Genomic DNA, 14,403 nt, shown 5'->3' on the forward strand with positions numbered 1-14,403 from the left:
ATAAAGAGGTTAATATAAAAAAGTATTTTTTGTCAGATTCATTGATTAATCGAAAAAATAATCGACTGATTCATAGATTTTTAAAATAATCGTTAGTTGCAGCCCTAGTCTGTACTATATTATTTACAATTTGGGTTAATTACAAGCATCAGTATCATTCAATAAAAATATCACAGTTCATGTTTTCCCAAAATCTTCCAGAGCTACCCATAATGACAACCATGACTGTTAATCTCTGATGCAAAAATAACACTATAAATGGTGATGGATGTACATCAGACATGAATGAAGTCAGTAACTGGACTTATGCTTTGACTGAACTACTGCAATCAAACTTAACAGAAGGTTGGAAGGTGGTATGCTGACAAGGCTCTGTGCAAACTCTTCACAAACAGTAGCTGGATCTAGCATGATGGCTAATTGCTCAACAAGTGTGCAGAGGAAACTGGTGATTTGCTGGTAATGTGATTATAGATTGTTGACTGTCAAGAGGCTTATTGTTATGCAATGTTATGGAGTCACAGCAGTGTAGCTCAATAAAGTAATTTATAAATGAAAAGTGTGTATCTTTCTATTTTTTTAAAGACATTTTTAGTAATAATAATTACTGTTTCACTCTAAGCAGAGGATCAATAAGGTCATTTTTTGTTTCCCTTTCAAAGGTGGGTTTCAAAGCAACGTGGACTTGATCCATTTAGTATTAGCTAAAAATATGCTTTACCATAAAATACACTGAAAACATTATACTGCTAGGAGTAGAAAAAAAACAAAAACTGTCTTGCCTTGTTTTCTCATTACTGTCAGACAAGGAAGCAATATGTTTGTGGTGTTTCTTAAAAATTTATCTGCTTGTGTGTCTACAGTTTAATATTACTATCTGGGTTTTCCAAAACGTTTTAAAGTCGGAATTCTTTGTGCTCTCTGCGTAAACTATTAAATTTGAAGTAATAGAAAAAATATTAGTTATTTAAAAAGGTTATTATACTGGCATTTCAAAAATAGGCTCTGGTTTTATTAGGAATCATATTCTGTCATTTAACCTAAAAGGACTGTTTAGAATAGGATACAAAGTTAGATCATTTAAATGGTGGACAAAAGTCAATGTTACATGTCTCTAGCATCTAAATGACAGCTGCTCTTTTTCTGTCAAATTTCATTTTTGCAAAATATAATGCAGCACTGTAATCTGCTTAAAACTCTTACTCCTAGTGCTTATATTACTTTCTTGTGATACTAAAAATAGCTTTTTTGATTTTTTTTTATGGATCAGAACAACTAGACATTCAATTATTATTAAAGTAAAAAAAAATACTGGCCTTTACACAAAGCTACAAAGAACATGCTGCTTTTTTCATTACGCAACATTGACGAGGGAAAAACAGACTTTGTTTAAAAAAAGTTGGAAGGAGATCTGGATTTGAAATTTGGGAAGGGAACAGAACCAAAAAGAGAGACAGAGTGAAAATAGATGTCTGGGTCTCCGAAAGTTGGTCAGTTATTATAAAGCCATTGTGGTCAGAGAGTACGTTTATACAGATCCCTCTGAGTCACGCTCAATAAGTCAGCCCTTATGGGCCTGGCACTGCCATCACCCAGTGAAGGAAGAAGCAGAAGAGTACACAGGGACCTGGCTCGCATCCTTCACACACCACCTCCTCCTTCTCCTCCTCTTCCTCTCAGACACTCAGACTTAACTTTAACAATGTACACGCAGACACTGCCGTCCCAATCACAACCCTCTGCAGGGTGATCCTATGCCAAACAAGGAAGGAAAAGCCAGGTGGGCGGAAGGGCAGGATGGATGGAATGATGGAGCCAGCAGGAAGAACAAAAGGCTGGTGCATGACTGTAGGCAAAGCACAAAGGGGGGTAATGATGGGTGTGTGCTAAATGATGAATAAGAGAGAGTGAAGCTTTGAGGGGTGTAATGAGCAGGTCAGTGTTGGTCCATGCAGGATCTGAACTGGGAAAATGAGCCAATTCATATAACATCAGCTAAAAATAGTTTTCTATGTGCCACACATAATACCAGAAAAGAGAAAACCACACTGACATGTCTGCAGATTTCCTCTTTTTGATCTTTGCATAACCAGTAAGTACAGAATCAGCTTCCATGACTTGTGTGACTCCTTAAGAAAACAACTGTTTGGTTTTTTTAAGTTTTTCTCTTCTCTTATAAGATATCTGAGCTATAAACACAAGCACAACATTAGACATAAATAAAGAAAAGAAAAACAGATTAGTTAAAATCTTAAACCCATTAGTTGTTACTTACTCTTTATTGGATTATCGCTAATCTGAAGAGTTTGTCACAGTAAAAAAAAATCTTAACTGTGACAAACTCTTCAGATTATTAATGAATGCCACTGCGCTCCTGCACAATGTTTAAGCCTACACCATTTTTTGCAAACACTTTACTTTAAATGTTGTTTTTCTACATGATATTTATGTGGTTCTCCATTGTGTCATATTTTAAAGCTATCATTACAAAATATGTATACAAAATATACTGAGATGTATGGTTAACATATTTTTTGAGAAAATGCGTAAATATAGAAAGACAACTTTGACAAATCTCCATAAGTAAATATCTTACAGTTAGAGTATGTGACTCTGCGTTAGAAACGTTTTTTATTCCAACTTACCTGTGATATTTTTTATGATATCAATTAAATGACTTACCACTTTGGAAAAACATTTCAGTGCTCTGGGTGCCCCCAAGTGGTCAGACAATTATTTGCCAAATGAATCAGATGGCAGTTAAACTGTTTAGTCCTCTCTTACAGTTTCAAGCATCCAGCACACGGAGGTGAGTGAAGTGTTTGGACAGTATCCAATAAGATCAAGCAACCATACTGAAGTTGGAAAAGGAATGCGGTGATGCTTATATGGAGCAATTTTTGTATGTATCCAAACATTTTAGGGCAGATTTGCTTATCTGGTAATTAAATGATCCATACTACAATGCAAATGCAGTGCAAAGCAATGGAGGAGCATTACATCCTGGGGGTGCACATCACAGACAACCCCACTTGGACTATGAACACAACCTCACTGTTCAAAAGGGCACAGAAGCTCTTGTACTTCATTCGGAGCATGAAGAGAGCCCACCTGCCCCCACACATCCTCACAACCTTCTACAGAAGCACCATAGAGAGCGTTCTGACCAGCTGTCTCACTGTGTGGTGTGGAGGCTGCAGCGCCTCAGACTGGAAGAATGTGAGACGAGTGGTGAGAAAAGCAGAGAGGATCATCAGGGCTGCTCTTCCCTCCATTAAAAACATTTCACCACAGCCCCTCACACCCCCATCATGGACTGTTCTCCCTGCAGCCCTCTAGGAAGAGGCTTTGCAGCATCCGATGCAGGGGCAGTAGATTCTGCAACAGCTTTTTCCCCACTGCCATCAGACAGCGGAACTCTTGAAAAAAACTATAAATCAAGTCACAGACTCTGCATCACATTGATAACACCAAACCAAAAAGAACTCAACTCAAAAAATGTTTTTCTACTGCATTTTTGTACCATATATATTTTTCTTACTTTCTGAAAGCTGTACAAAACTAAATTTCCTTTTTTTATACACTGTGTGCATACAAACTTACAATAAAATTTGTTTAAGTCTACTTTCAAATACAGAAACGAAGGACTAATTCAATGGTATCAAGGGAATTTAAACATGAAAAATGGTGCAATTGGTCTACCTGATCCCTGAATTTACTAAGGAGCAGTAAAACAAATAGCAGCTTAAATCCACCGGAGGTCATCCATTAGGCGGCAGCTGAAGCCTTTTTTTTTTTTTTCCTAGAAGTAGTCTGTTCACCTTTTATTTCTTGGAAAAAATAAAAAGGTTACTTATTATTTTATCTGTGACTTTGTTCTTTAAAAAATGTAGATGCAGAGAAAAAAAAACAGTACAGTAAATCATTGAATGTCTATAACCCCTCAACTGTACCCATGCCCTGCCTTCCTACTCCCTTCACAGCACTGTCACCCTAGATGATTCACACAGCCTCGTGTTTGCAAAGTTCCCGGTCATAAATCTCTGCAACACACCTTAAAGGCACATCCTCTTGGATAGATTTACCACAACATGTCTGCTTCCCTCACAAAAGGGCGGCAGGACAAGGCACACTACTGCCCTACAGAAACCGACCCACAGGAGAACCATAACTTTTACTGGTCAAAAATTCATGGGATAGTTTGCTAGAAGAAATTCAAATGAAGACCAGATAATTTTTCAGGATCTTTATAGCAGATATTTATATATACAACAAAAAAATAAATTTTTGAAAGGTAGTCATTTAAAGGTAGACATTTAAAAGTTAATCAATCTTTGAAAAGTGGTCCTTATGAAAAGAAAGTGGTGTATTTCCATTTTAGCATTTTAGTCTGAGTAGCTGCTTCTGCTGCAGTGCATTATGAGCTAATAAGCATCTGACCCGTAGGAAGTGCTTCAGAACAGCAGCTGCTACAGTTGGAAAAATGTAACTTTTGCTGCTAGATGCGCCACATCAACCAATCAGATAAGCTAATCTAGGAGCTGGCAGGGAGACTGACAGCACTGCTGATGCAGATGTCTATGTTCGCTCCTCTGAAACTGTATATTAATGCCTAAATTAACCAAAAATGTTGAAACCTGCTTCGATTTTATTATTCTGGTGCCTGCAGTTTGGATTACGTGTGTGAAAAAGCTAAGATCTATTTCCAGCCGTCACGAACACTAGCAGAAAACTGTGAAGAGGCAACTGGGCCAGGGGCTGCTGTTGAATGGGATTCCTAGTGACAGAGCACCACCGGTGTACGGGGGTGTGAGCGGCTCCGACAGCAAAATAAGATTTGAAGGCAGGATCGTAATCTTGATTAACTGACTGCACAGATGAAGTTTTTAGGTGGACTTTCTCACTTAAAAACATATTAAAACTACTTTTTACCCACTGATTACAGCAAATATAGCTCTCATTATTACATGCAAAGAAAGGATAAGGTAGCTCTGCCCAACGTGCATCAGACACACTTTTCGACAGTGCAGCTAGAGCAGCAAAGATGCTTCAGCCACACATCAGAACTAAACTTGTACAAGCATCAGAAATTAAGCAGCATTCCCGTTTTTGATGCTCCTGCTGCTTGCATTGTAAACGTAGCATTATTCTATCAGGGTTATAAATACATTTGGGCTGAATTTACAACTAACAGACTGCAGGTAATGTGTTTAAACGTGAGCATGCAAGGTTAGGATCGATGGGAGGGAATGCACATCTTGTGTTACAGTGTCAAGGCCTGATTCTGGAAAGGTATGTCCCATTGGTCAATGAAGCACTGAAGTGATAAAATAACGTGGCTGTGAGGGGAGGGGTGAGGACCTTTTTGTTTATCTAAAGTATTGTCTGTTAAGGGTTTAGCTGAACTATGAGTAATAATACTTGATTTGGTGACTCAAATGTTTGCTGGAATAAGTTCTCTGGAATCCAGCCTCATAAAATTGGCTGATGATATTTATTTGTCCCACAAGCCTTCATCCACCACCTTTTCTATACAAAATTGAGGCAATTGTACTTCAGCAAACTTGCACATGCTTGATCCCTTCGCTGTTTTGATTTTTCTTCTTGTCTTTTAAATGAGCTGGCCATGGGTGGCCTCGGTTTGCTGCTCCACAGACAAGAAAATCTAAACCAGTGACAGCCTGTTTGTTTTCTTTACCTCACCAACAGCACCCCCACCAAAAACTACCGCCATCAAACAAGCTCCATGCATACACTCCCCTGCTGCCACATCCACCGCGCCACACACACTCACCCAGACCACATTCTTACATCCCTACCCCCCACACGCTTCCACAACACACACCCACAAACACACCTGACCGACTTCATTTCCTGTGAGGCATGAGTCAGACGACTGCAGTGCATTTACCGGAGTAATACATGGTTATTAGCCATTCTGATAATATAGTGTTGATGTGGCTGTCAAGGCAACTGAGTAGGAAAAAAAGGGGGGATTGTGCATGTGTGGGTGGTTGGGATGAGTCTTTGAAGATTCTTTGGAAGTGTTCAGGCATGTGGTGGGTTTACTTGCATGTCCACAGGTGTGTGTCGGGGTGTGCATGTTTGTGTGTGAGTGGTTTGTGTAGTAGGAAAAGCGGATATGGAATGGCAGGGAGAGCCCCTCACCTGTTTTTTCTTGTAGAAGCCCTTTTTGTCACAGTTAGGTAAGCGGAAGCCTCTAGGGTTGAGCACGTTGTTGATCTTCAAGCTGTTCATGATGCTATCTATCTCTCGTCGGCATGGCCCCTAAAGAAAAACAGCAAAAACACCAACATAGAGGTTAGAGAAACAGAGAGTATCAAACATACAACTTTTAGGGTTTATGTTGAGCAATAAAGCCTTATGAATGACCTTGTAACATCACCTAATCTTAGTTTTACTCTTTGATCCAAAACAACCCCCAAAAATCCAAAACATCCTTTTTTCTAGTTGTACTAAGGAGTCTTTATAAGTAGTGATTATGGTGCAGAATGAACTGTCTGGTGGGTCCAGGTTAAGGAGGTCATGCCCCAAAATGAGATATCAACTCTAAAAAAGTGGTACCTTCTGTTTCAAAATATTTGTAATCAAAGCTAATTGTACCTAAACAACAGTGAAAAAAAAAACTCCATAAAGTTAGCCTTTGAACTTTTATCCACAAATTTGAGAGCTCAGCAATGTTTGGCATTGTTTGTATGTTTTTTTTTTTACTAAACTCGCATTAGGCTCTGCTTGCATACCACCTACGTGTTGACTGTGGCACAATGTTCTTCAGTTGTAGATGGCAAAGGTATAACAAAGACCAACTGTTAATTTGGTCATTCAGAGGACAGCATTTATGACATACCCGGTATTATTATACCTAATTTTCATCAAGCCCCTCTACTTCATATACTGTGGGACAGACTTTTTAAATAAATACATGCTTAGTGATAGTATTTTTCAACAAAGAAGATTTGCACAGTGGAATCCAACACCCGGTGTGCTTGAAGGCAAATTGTAGCTAGTCAATGGGCAGTAAATTTCCATACTGTATGGACTTAAAAGAGACTTACAAAGACCTCCTCACCGAGATTGCTCAGACTGTGATCATGTTTCAGACCAACACAGACACAGAAATATTTAAATATAATCACAATGATGCCACATGGAAAAAAATCCACAATGACTAATATATTTTGTCATCATCTGTGTAGGCCATGGTGGTTATCAAAACCTAACACTCAAGCAAACCAGAAAAAAATATATTTTAGGTATCCTTCAGGTTGCAAAGAACTGACTTCCACACACTTGGTCTGTTATCTGAGCAAATATCAGCCTGGCCATTCTTATTCCCAATTTAGTCCAAGGAAATAAATAAAAAATGTTGCTTTCTTGCCCATATGTTCTCCTGTCCAAATGTAGCTTAAAAAAGAAAAAGCAGCAACAACAAAATTAGATAGTGATGGTTAGCTGTTGTCAACCCTCTTAACTTTGCAACTTCGTTTAACATTGATTAGTAATTTTTAAGGAAGTAATGACATGGTCTTATCTGTCTTTTAAACATGATTTCTTTAAAGGAAAACAGTCCATTAATAAAATTATTCAAAAGGGATTATAAACATTCTGTTGTCAATCTGGACTATAGATGGCTGCAAAGCTAAAGTTAGGTCAAATATGCGATTTTTTTATTCTAGCAAAATGCTGGGCAACTGTAGGCTACAAGCATAAGCTAAAGCTGTAAAATTGTATATCCAAAAAAGTTAACAAACACACCACTGGACTTTGTTTTCAAAAGTCCATTGGTTTCTTTTTTTTTCTCAACTCTTTTAACCTTTCTTGGCATGACTATGACCTGGATGACTGAGAATCTTACCCAGAAAAATTGTGAATTGTAAATTCCTTTATCGCCCCATAATGGGGAAATTCACTCTCTGCATTTATCCCATCCCCTTGGGGAGCAGTGGGCTGCCATTCTGTGGCACCTGGGGAGCAGTCTGGGGTTAAAGGTCTTGCTCAGGGACCCAGAGTGGTAGTGCTCATAATGCTGTCTAATAGATCTACAGGAAAATGGAGAGGTTCAGGTATCTTGGGGTCCTGTTCATGTGTGAGGGGAGCATATAGCAGGAGCCCAACAGATGAACAGAACAACAGAGCTGGTGGAGATATCTGCTGAGAGGGATGTCTGTGAGTCTTTGCTAAAACTTCTGCCCCCCGCAGCATCTACATCTACAGCTACCTGTGTCTGCTGACCTTCACTTTTTGTTTGACAGAAGCTCCAGCATCTGCCTTGTACTGCTTCAGTCATATTGTCACCAATAACATTTGCTATCTTGCCCAGGCATTTATGTCCCTGGGAATTTCCCACATTCCATTACATTAGGTTACAGACACAAAATGCAATGTATTTCATTGGGGTTGGATATGATTAACTAATACAGCATGGTGCTAGAGAAGAATTTATTAACAAAATGAAACACATTTTTTTTCCCTTTCCAAAGAAATATCTGAAAACTAGGAAGTTGCTTTTTAACTTCGGTACTTTAGCTGAATACTTTTCAGAAGCGATTTTGCTGCAATTATATCTTTAAGTGTCTTTGCAAATCTAAAGAACGACATTTTAGTAGGTTCTTGCAGGCACAACAGTTCTTTCAGATCGAGGTTGAAATTTGACAATATCAAATGTCTGCTTTATCCTCCAATTAGGCTTTAGTCATACTTTGACAAGGTCAATTAAACAGAAGAATCTGCTTTGATCTGGATATATGTCTGTCTGTATGTTCAGGGCCATTGCCTCAAGTCTTTTGCAGCGTCTTGAAGTTTTATTTTCCATACACTAAAACCCTTCCATCTTCACAAAACCTCTAACCAGACTTTTTGTGACTAAAAGCCACTCCACAACATAATACTTCCTTCACCCTATGTCCTCCAGTTATTATTTTCTGCCGTACATCATGTTTCATGCTGGTCAGCATATTCAATTCTGAGTATTGCCCCAGATTCTCTTAACCTCTTACACCCTAAGGGGGTATAAATAAATTTCTGCCTGACAAAAACACACAAAAGTAAATCACTTATAGCCTCACAGCTATTAGATTTAAGAAGAAACTTTTGGTACGTCTGTAAAGGTAAGATGTCATTGAATGGTTTTCTGGTGTCAGCACCATTGTAGCTTTGACCCTGCCTGAAATATTAGGGACAAAATACTAAATATTTTGCATTTTTTGAACCTCGCCAAAATTTTCTTTGAAATAAACATTGCAAAACACTACCAAAATATTATTTATAGCACAAAAAAGTAGTACAGACTTTTAAATCTAAATGTTGTGTAAAAATATACCAAATTTGGACTCAATCAGATGAATTATATTTATTTTAGAATGGTATTAGTGAGAAATTTCTTAGGCGGAGAGGCCATTTTGGCACATTTATCCAAAAATGTCACCAAACTGTGCCAAATGTATTTTTTACATCAATACTGGGGGTTTGTTAAAATTACGAGGTCACGTAGCAGCTGGACCCACCGGTGGGTCCGTAGGGTTCTAGGGGTTAACATTAATTGTATCCAATATCTGCCAAAAATGAACTTGGTGCAATTTCATTTTGCCAAAAATCAAATGAAATGTAAACTGACTAAAAACAAAGTAACTATGTTATTAAAAAAAGCCATCCCCCTGCCATATTTGATCTACATCTCTACCACATTACACATTGATTAGACCATAAATTGCTTTGCTTGGTGTTTATTTGTCTTTGAAAGTAGGCATTTATCTGAAAATGTATGTGAGGCATATTTAAACTGCGAGGTAGCTTTTTATAGGTGTGTATTGAAATGTAATGTGTTATCTAATGAGCTGTGCAGAACCCACAGTGACCGCAGAGCTAATTTTTAATTACTTCTGTCTATGTTTTTATCATCCCAAACACATATTTCACCACATAAAGTGTTATTGCCTCTGGGTGTGACTTACATACTCAGTCTCCCTCTTGTTCTCCAGGGAAAAGTTGTGCATGTCTTTATTGGCTCCTCCCAACACAGGTTCCACTTTGTAGCTCTGTGTCTTCTTGTTCTCTGCCTTTTGGATCAGTTTGTTGTGGAGTGGGGGCCTCGTGTTCATTGACCCTGGGTTGCTCCCGTCGTTCACAGTTGCCTCAGCAGGCAAAACCGTCACGGTCTCAGTCATGTTGGTGCCTTCAGCCACCTGATTTCCTGCATTTTCTGAAAAGATCAGTTAAAATTAGAACAGTCAAACTGATGTCAATTCTTTCTTTTGGCAATGTTCAGAGGTATCTGGAAAAGGTTATGCGATATATTACAAAACATGTGCTTGTTTAATTAAAAACTTGTCATATTTGCCTCAAATGTTGCTCTATCACATGAGGTTCTAGAAAAGGAAAATCAGTTGGAAAATTCTAACAATGTATTTCCTTTAAAAAGAATTTAATTTACCTCTAAACCAAAATCAAACTTTTTCAATCTTATTATGTAAACCAGCTAATGATTTCATTCTGTATAAGCAACATTTTAGTGCAGTAGATAAAGGAGGAACTAAAAAGGTACCAGGGAATATATATAGTAAGAAGTGAACACTAATGTGTTTGTAAAAAGATTAGGAATGAAAAAGTTGACAATAAGTCAACACATCAAAAGTAACTGGGCTGGTATTGTTTCATTTTAACATGTCAAAGATGAGCAAAATAAAAAACGGGCCACTCCTCCCATAAGTGATCTGCACCAAACTACCCACGATCTGCCCCCTGACTGACCACATCATCACACAGTAAAGTGGGCAATGGAAAAGCACACCAGAACCCTGAAGACTGTTTCTAACTCAAAGCAGATTTAATGTGCGCGAGCTGTGGTGAGGGCGGTGGACAAGCATGTGGGTGTGTAGCTCATGTGGGTAGCCAGGCTGGCAATCCACCCTTCCAGTTTTTACGTGGCTACCTGATCAATTTGCAAGCCAGTGCTGCTGAAGAATAATAATAAAAAAAAGACTGAGAATTGTAAAATTTATGTCAACAAAACCCTCCCTAGAAAAAGTCTGTTTGATCTCAAACATCAATGACGTTAGAAACATTTCCTGAGTTTACCATTTCAGCCAGAATTAATTGTATCCTCAAAATAAATAACATTTTTAAGGACAACAGAGGCATTTTGGATAAACACATTACGCAATTTGTTTGTATACTGGCATTGGAGTAAACAGCACAAACTGTGGTCAGGGGAGCTTGTTAATGTCTGGGAGGAGAAGCTGCTCTGGAAATTGAAACCAATGGGGGTGGTAACCACTGAGCTACAATGGCATAATCTTACCAACAGGGGTGCTTAAAGCCATCAAAATGTTTGGAGATACTGGTAGTACTGTGATTACACATACGATTCTTTCATACTACAATATGCGATTTTGATCAAATGATAAAAAGGGTTAAAAAACAGAGATAAAGTCGAATGCAACACAGTTCTAAGTGTTTGGGTTTTCATACCAGACACATACAAAGCAGTAAGCACACACAGGGTTATATTGACACCAGAAAATACTGTAAGAGTATGTCATTTCATCAATCTGAGCAGTATTCACTCTGATCACCATACACAGGGTACTACCTAAAGTGGCTTTCAAGTTGTTCATTGATACCGGACTGTGATTTCTGAGTTTCAGCTTGTTTATATAGTCTAACCAACCCCCACCTCATTTTATTCATCCCTAGACACCTGATCTATACTGGCCCCCACCCTTGTCTATGGAAGGGTGCCATACCTATTTGCATGCACTGTAAAGGAGCCAATCCATTAGGAAAAAGTAAATGAGGAACTATCACAAGAAGAAGAGGAGTCCTGCAGTCTTAATGCTGCATTTTACTCTTGGCAAAGGGGTTAACATATATATGCCATTTACTTGATGCCTTTGTTGGAGGCAGGTGTGCATTAAAGGTTATTCTTGGAAAGGCAGGCTTTTTTTTAAATTAAATTATGATTTACAACAAATTAGCAGCATTAATGAAAACATGTTTTCTATATAGATAATATAATGTCTAAAAAGATTTTATTAGCTTAATGGAAATGTTTGGTTTCTAAGATTCACATATAGAAAATATTACTATTTTCAGTGTGGTCATTTAATTTTGCCTGATTGTTCACCACTTACAAGAATAACATTTTCTAAATGTGGTCTGTGGCCAGCTAAAAACTTGAAGAAGATTTCTGGATTGTGGCAGATTGAAGAAGGGCTTGAAAGCTTCAAGTTTAAGCTTTAACATTTTAAGTTTAAACTTGTTTAAAGTTGATTGCCTGAAATCTTATTTATAAATGCAGACTGACCAACTCTATTTTGGTTTATCTGATAACGGGCCCAAATACAAACATTTGTTTCCTTTTTGTTTTTGTTCTCCTCAGCAGCATGCACTTTACAGAGGTTACTTTATAATTTAAAAAATTCTGAGGAATTCAGTATCCAATTATCAATCATTGTCCATAGGTTAAGGGGGTATTTAGGTTAATCAAAATATTAGAATATATATAGCAAGAAATCTGGTCAGGGGTGTTATATAGAAAAATATCAGGACCCAACGGATTTTCAAAAATATGCGTAAATCCGCGGCTGCATTTATTATCTACAATTTACTTTCAGTTCTGGTGTTATTAATTTCAACTTCCAATAACCCTCTAATTAGAAAATATTTTATTATTGTAGCCACTACATTGGCAGCAAAACATTGCACCTTTGCGCATGTTTCAATGTGTCATTGACCTTAAGAAGATCATGCTCAACTTTACGCACTTAATCTGTTTCCATAAAGGGGGAGCGCCTGATCGCTGCATCCCCTTTATAGAGAGGGCGACTGTCAATATTACCCACACAGACACACAAGGGGAAAAAGTAAGACAAATGCGCAAATGGAAAGCACCACTTTCTACCTTGTTTTTGCGCCGGCTTAGGATTGTTGTTGATTTTTTTTGTTGCGCTGGTGCATACCCCTCGTCCTTCCAACAGAGCTTGCAAAGGACGGATCTCTCCGGGCTGATGCTTGCAGGTCAAGCCGGAGCCGCAGCGCGCAGTGTACACTCCACAAGCCTGTCCCTCGCCGAGGGCGCACGTTATACAGCAGCCGCACCCGGGCTCCCTCACGGTCTCCGCGCAGTCCTTCGGCAGCGATTTGCACTTCTGCAGCGCGCTGGCGTCGCAAGGCTCACATCGCACCACCGGTCCTACGGAGCCGGTGAACCGGGCGAGCGCAGCCAGGGCGACGGCAAGACAAAGGGCACTGAGACTGGGCATTATAGTGATTAAGCTTGTCACAAAGGGACGGTGTGGGAGTTGTCACGGGGGCTTAAAGGGACTCTCTGTGACACAGCGAACCGACTGGCCTTCTCCATCTGTGTTTCCTTTTGCGCAAACTTGTCGCTTTATACAGGCAGGGGGAAAAAGCCAGCAAGTCACACCCTCGCCCGTATGAATAATGTAAGCGGAGGGGCTCAACATGAGGAGCCGCGACGTTGTGGCTCAAACGAGCGCAGCGCAAACTTTACTTCCTCTGCCAGGCGCGCATGTGCAGCGTTCCACCAAGGAAACTCACAGAGATGGCAACTTAAAGAGTTTCAAACTAGGATCCAGAAAATATTTTTCTTTGATTCAGTCATGGGCGGTTTTAGATATGGGCAAACAGGGGCCTGGGCCCCTTTAGAATTGATCCTGGCCCCATTTTATGGACCCTAGGCTGTACCAAAGACATAATACATTTCTGATGAAAAACTTATTTTATAAACTGAAAGAGAAAGCTCAGCTGGTAGGTCCAAGAACTATTTAATGTGTTTATTTTTAACAGTTTTACTGATTAAAACATGAAGCTGCTGCACTTTAAGTTAGATAAGATCACCATTCTCAATATTCTCAATAAACAATAAGTAAAAGAGACACTTGTGGCATAAATCCCATCTAATGCCTCGATGCCCTGCATTTGATTTCCACCCAATTTAATTTCAGACATGTGACAGGAGAAAATGTATCCAAAGAATCAAACCTTTACCTCAATGTTCGTGACTTTGAGGTAACGTTTGGAGAGCAACAACTGTACCTCATTTAATAACATGCGGTTGTCCAAATCCTGCAAATGCAAAGTGGCCCCCAACCATCATATCACTACCAGCATGTCTGATTATGTTTTTTTTTTTTTTTGTTTATTTAGTTTTAGTTTTATGCCAGATGTAACATGCTTCATACCTTTCCTACAAAGTCCACTAGTGTCTCTTTACCCCACTAGGTTAAAAAGTGTAGAAAGAGTGAATATCTTAGCAGGGTTGAAGGGACAAATATAGCCTCACATAGGAGTAACTCCCAGATTCCATATCCTCCCTCTCTGCTTCACTCACGTATGTTGTGCAGAGTACTTGCCAGTCATATG

The 14,403-nt window shown here is 38.9% G+C and overlaps 1 protein-coding gene across 1 annotated transcript in view; it reads right to left on the reverse strand.

Annotated features, from left to right (window-relative positions):
- LOC107083028 (insulin-like growth factor-binding protein 3) overlaps positions 1 to 13,466 on the reverse strand; it is a 28,866-nt gene extending 15,400 nt beyond the window's left edge. Inside the window, exons 1-3 of the mRNA XM_015371962.1 lie at positions 12,920 to 13,466; positions 9,972 to 10,219; positions 6,169 to 6,288 (exon numbers count right to left, since the gene is read on the reverse strand). Coding sequence (XP_015227448.1) covers positions 6,169 to 6,288; positions 9,972 to 10,219; positions 12,920 to 13,280 — 729 coding nt within the window. The 5' untranslated portion in view covers positions 13,281 to 13,466. The remainder of the gene's footprint in view (positions 1 to 6,168; positions 6,289 to 9,971; positions 10,220 to 12,919) is intronic.
- Positions 13,467 to 14,403: the final 937 nt, after the last annotated feature.

This window comes from Cyprinodon variegatus, unplaced genomic scaffold (assembly GCF_000732505.1).
Source record: "Cyprinodon variegatus isolate N-32 unplaced genomic scaffold, C_variegatus-1.0 Scaffold67, whole genome shotgun sequence".
Classification (NCBI taxonomy): Eukaryota; Metazoa; Chordata; class Actinopteri; order Cyprinodontiformes; family Cyprinodontidae; genus Cyprinodon; species Cyprinodon variegatus.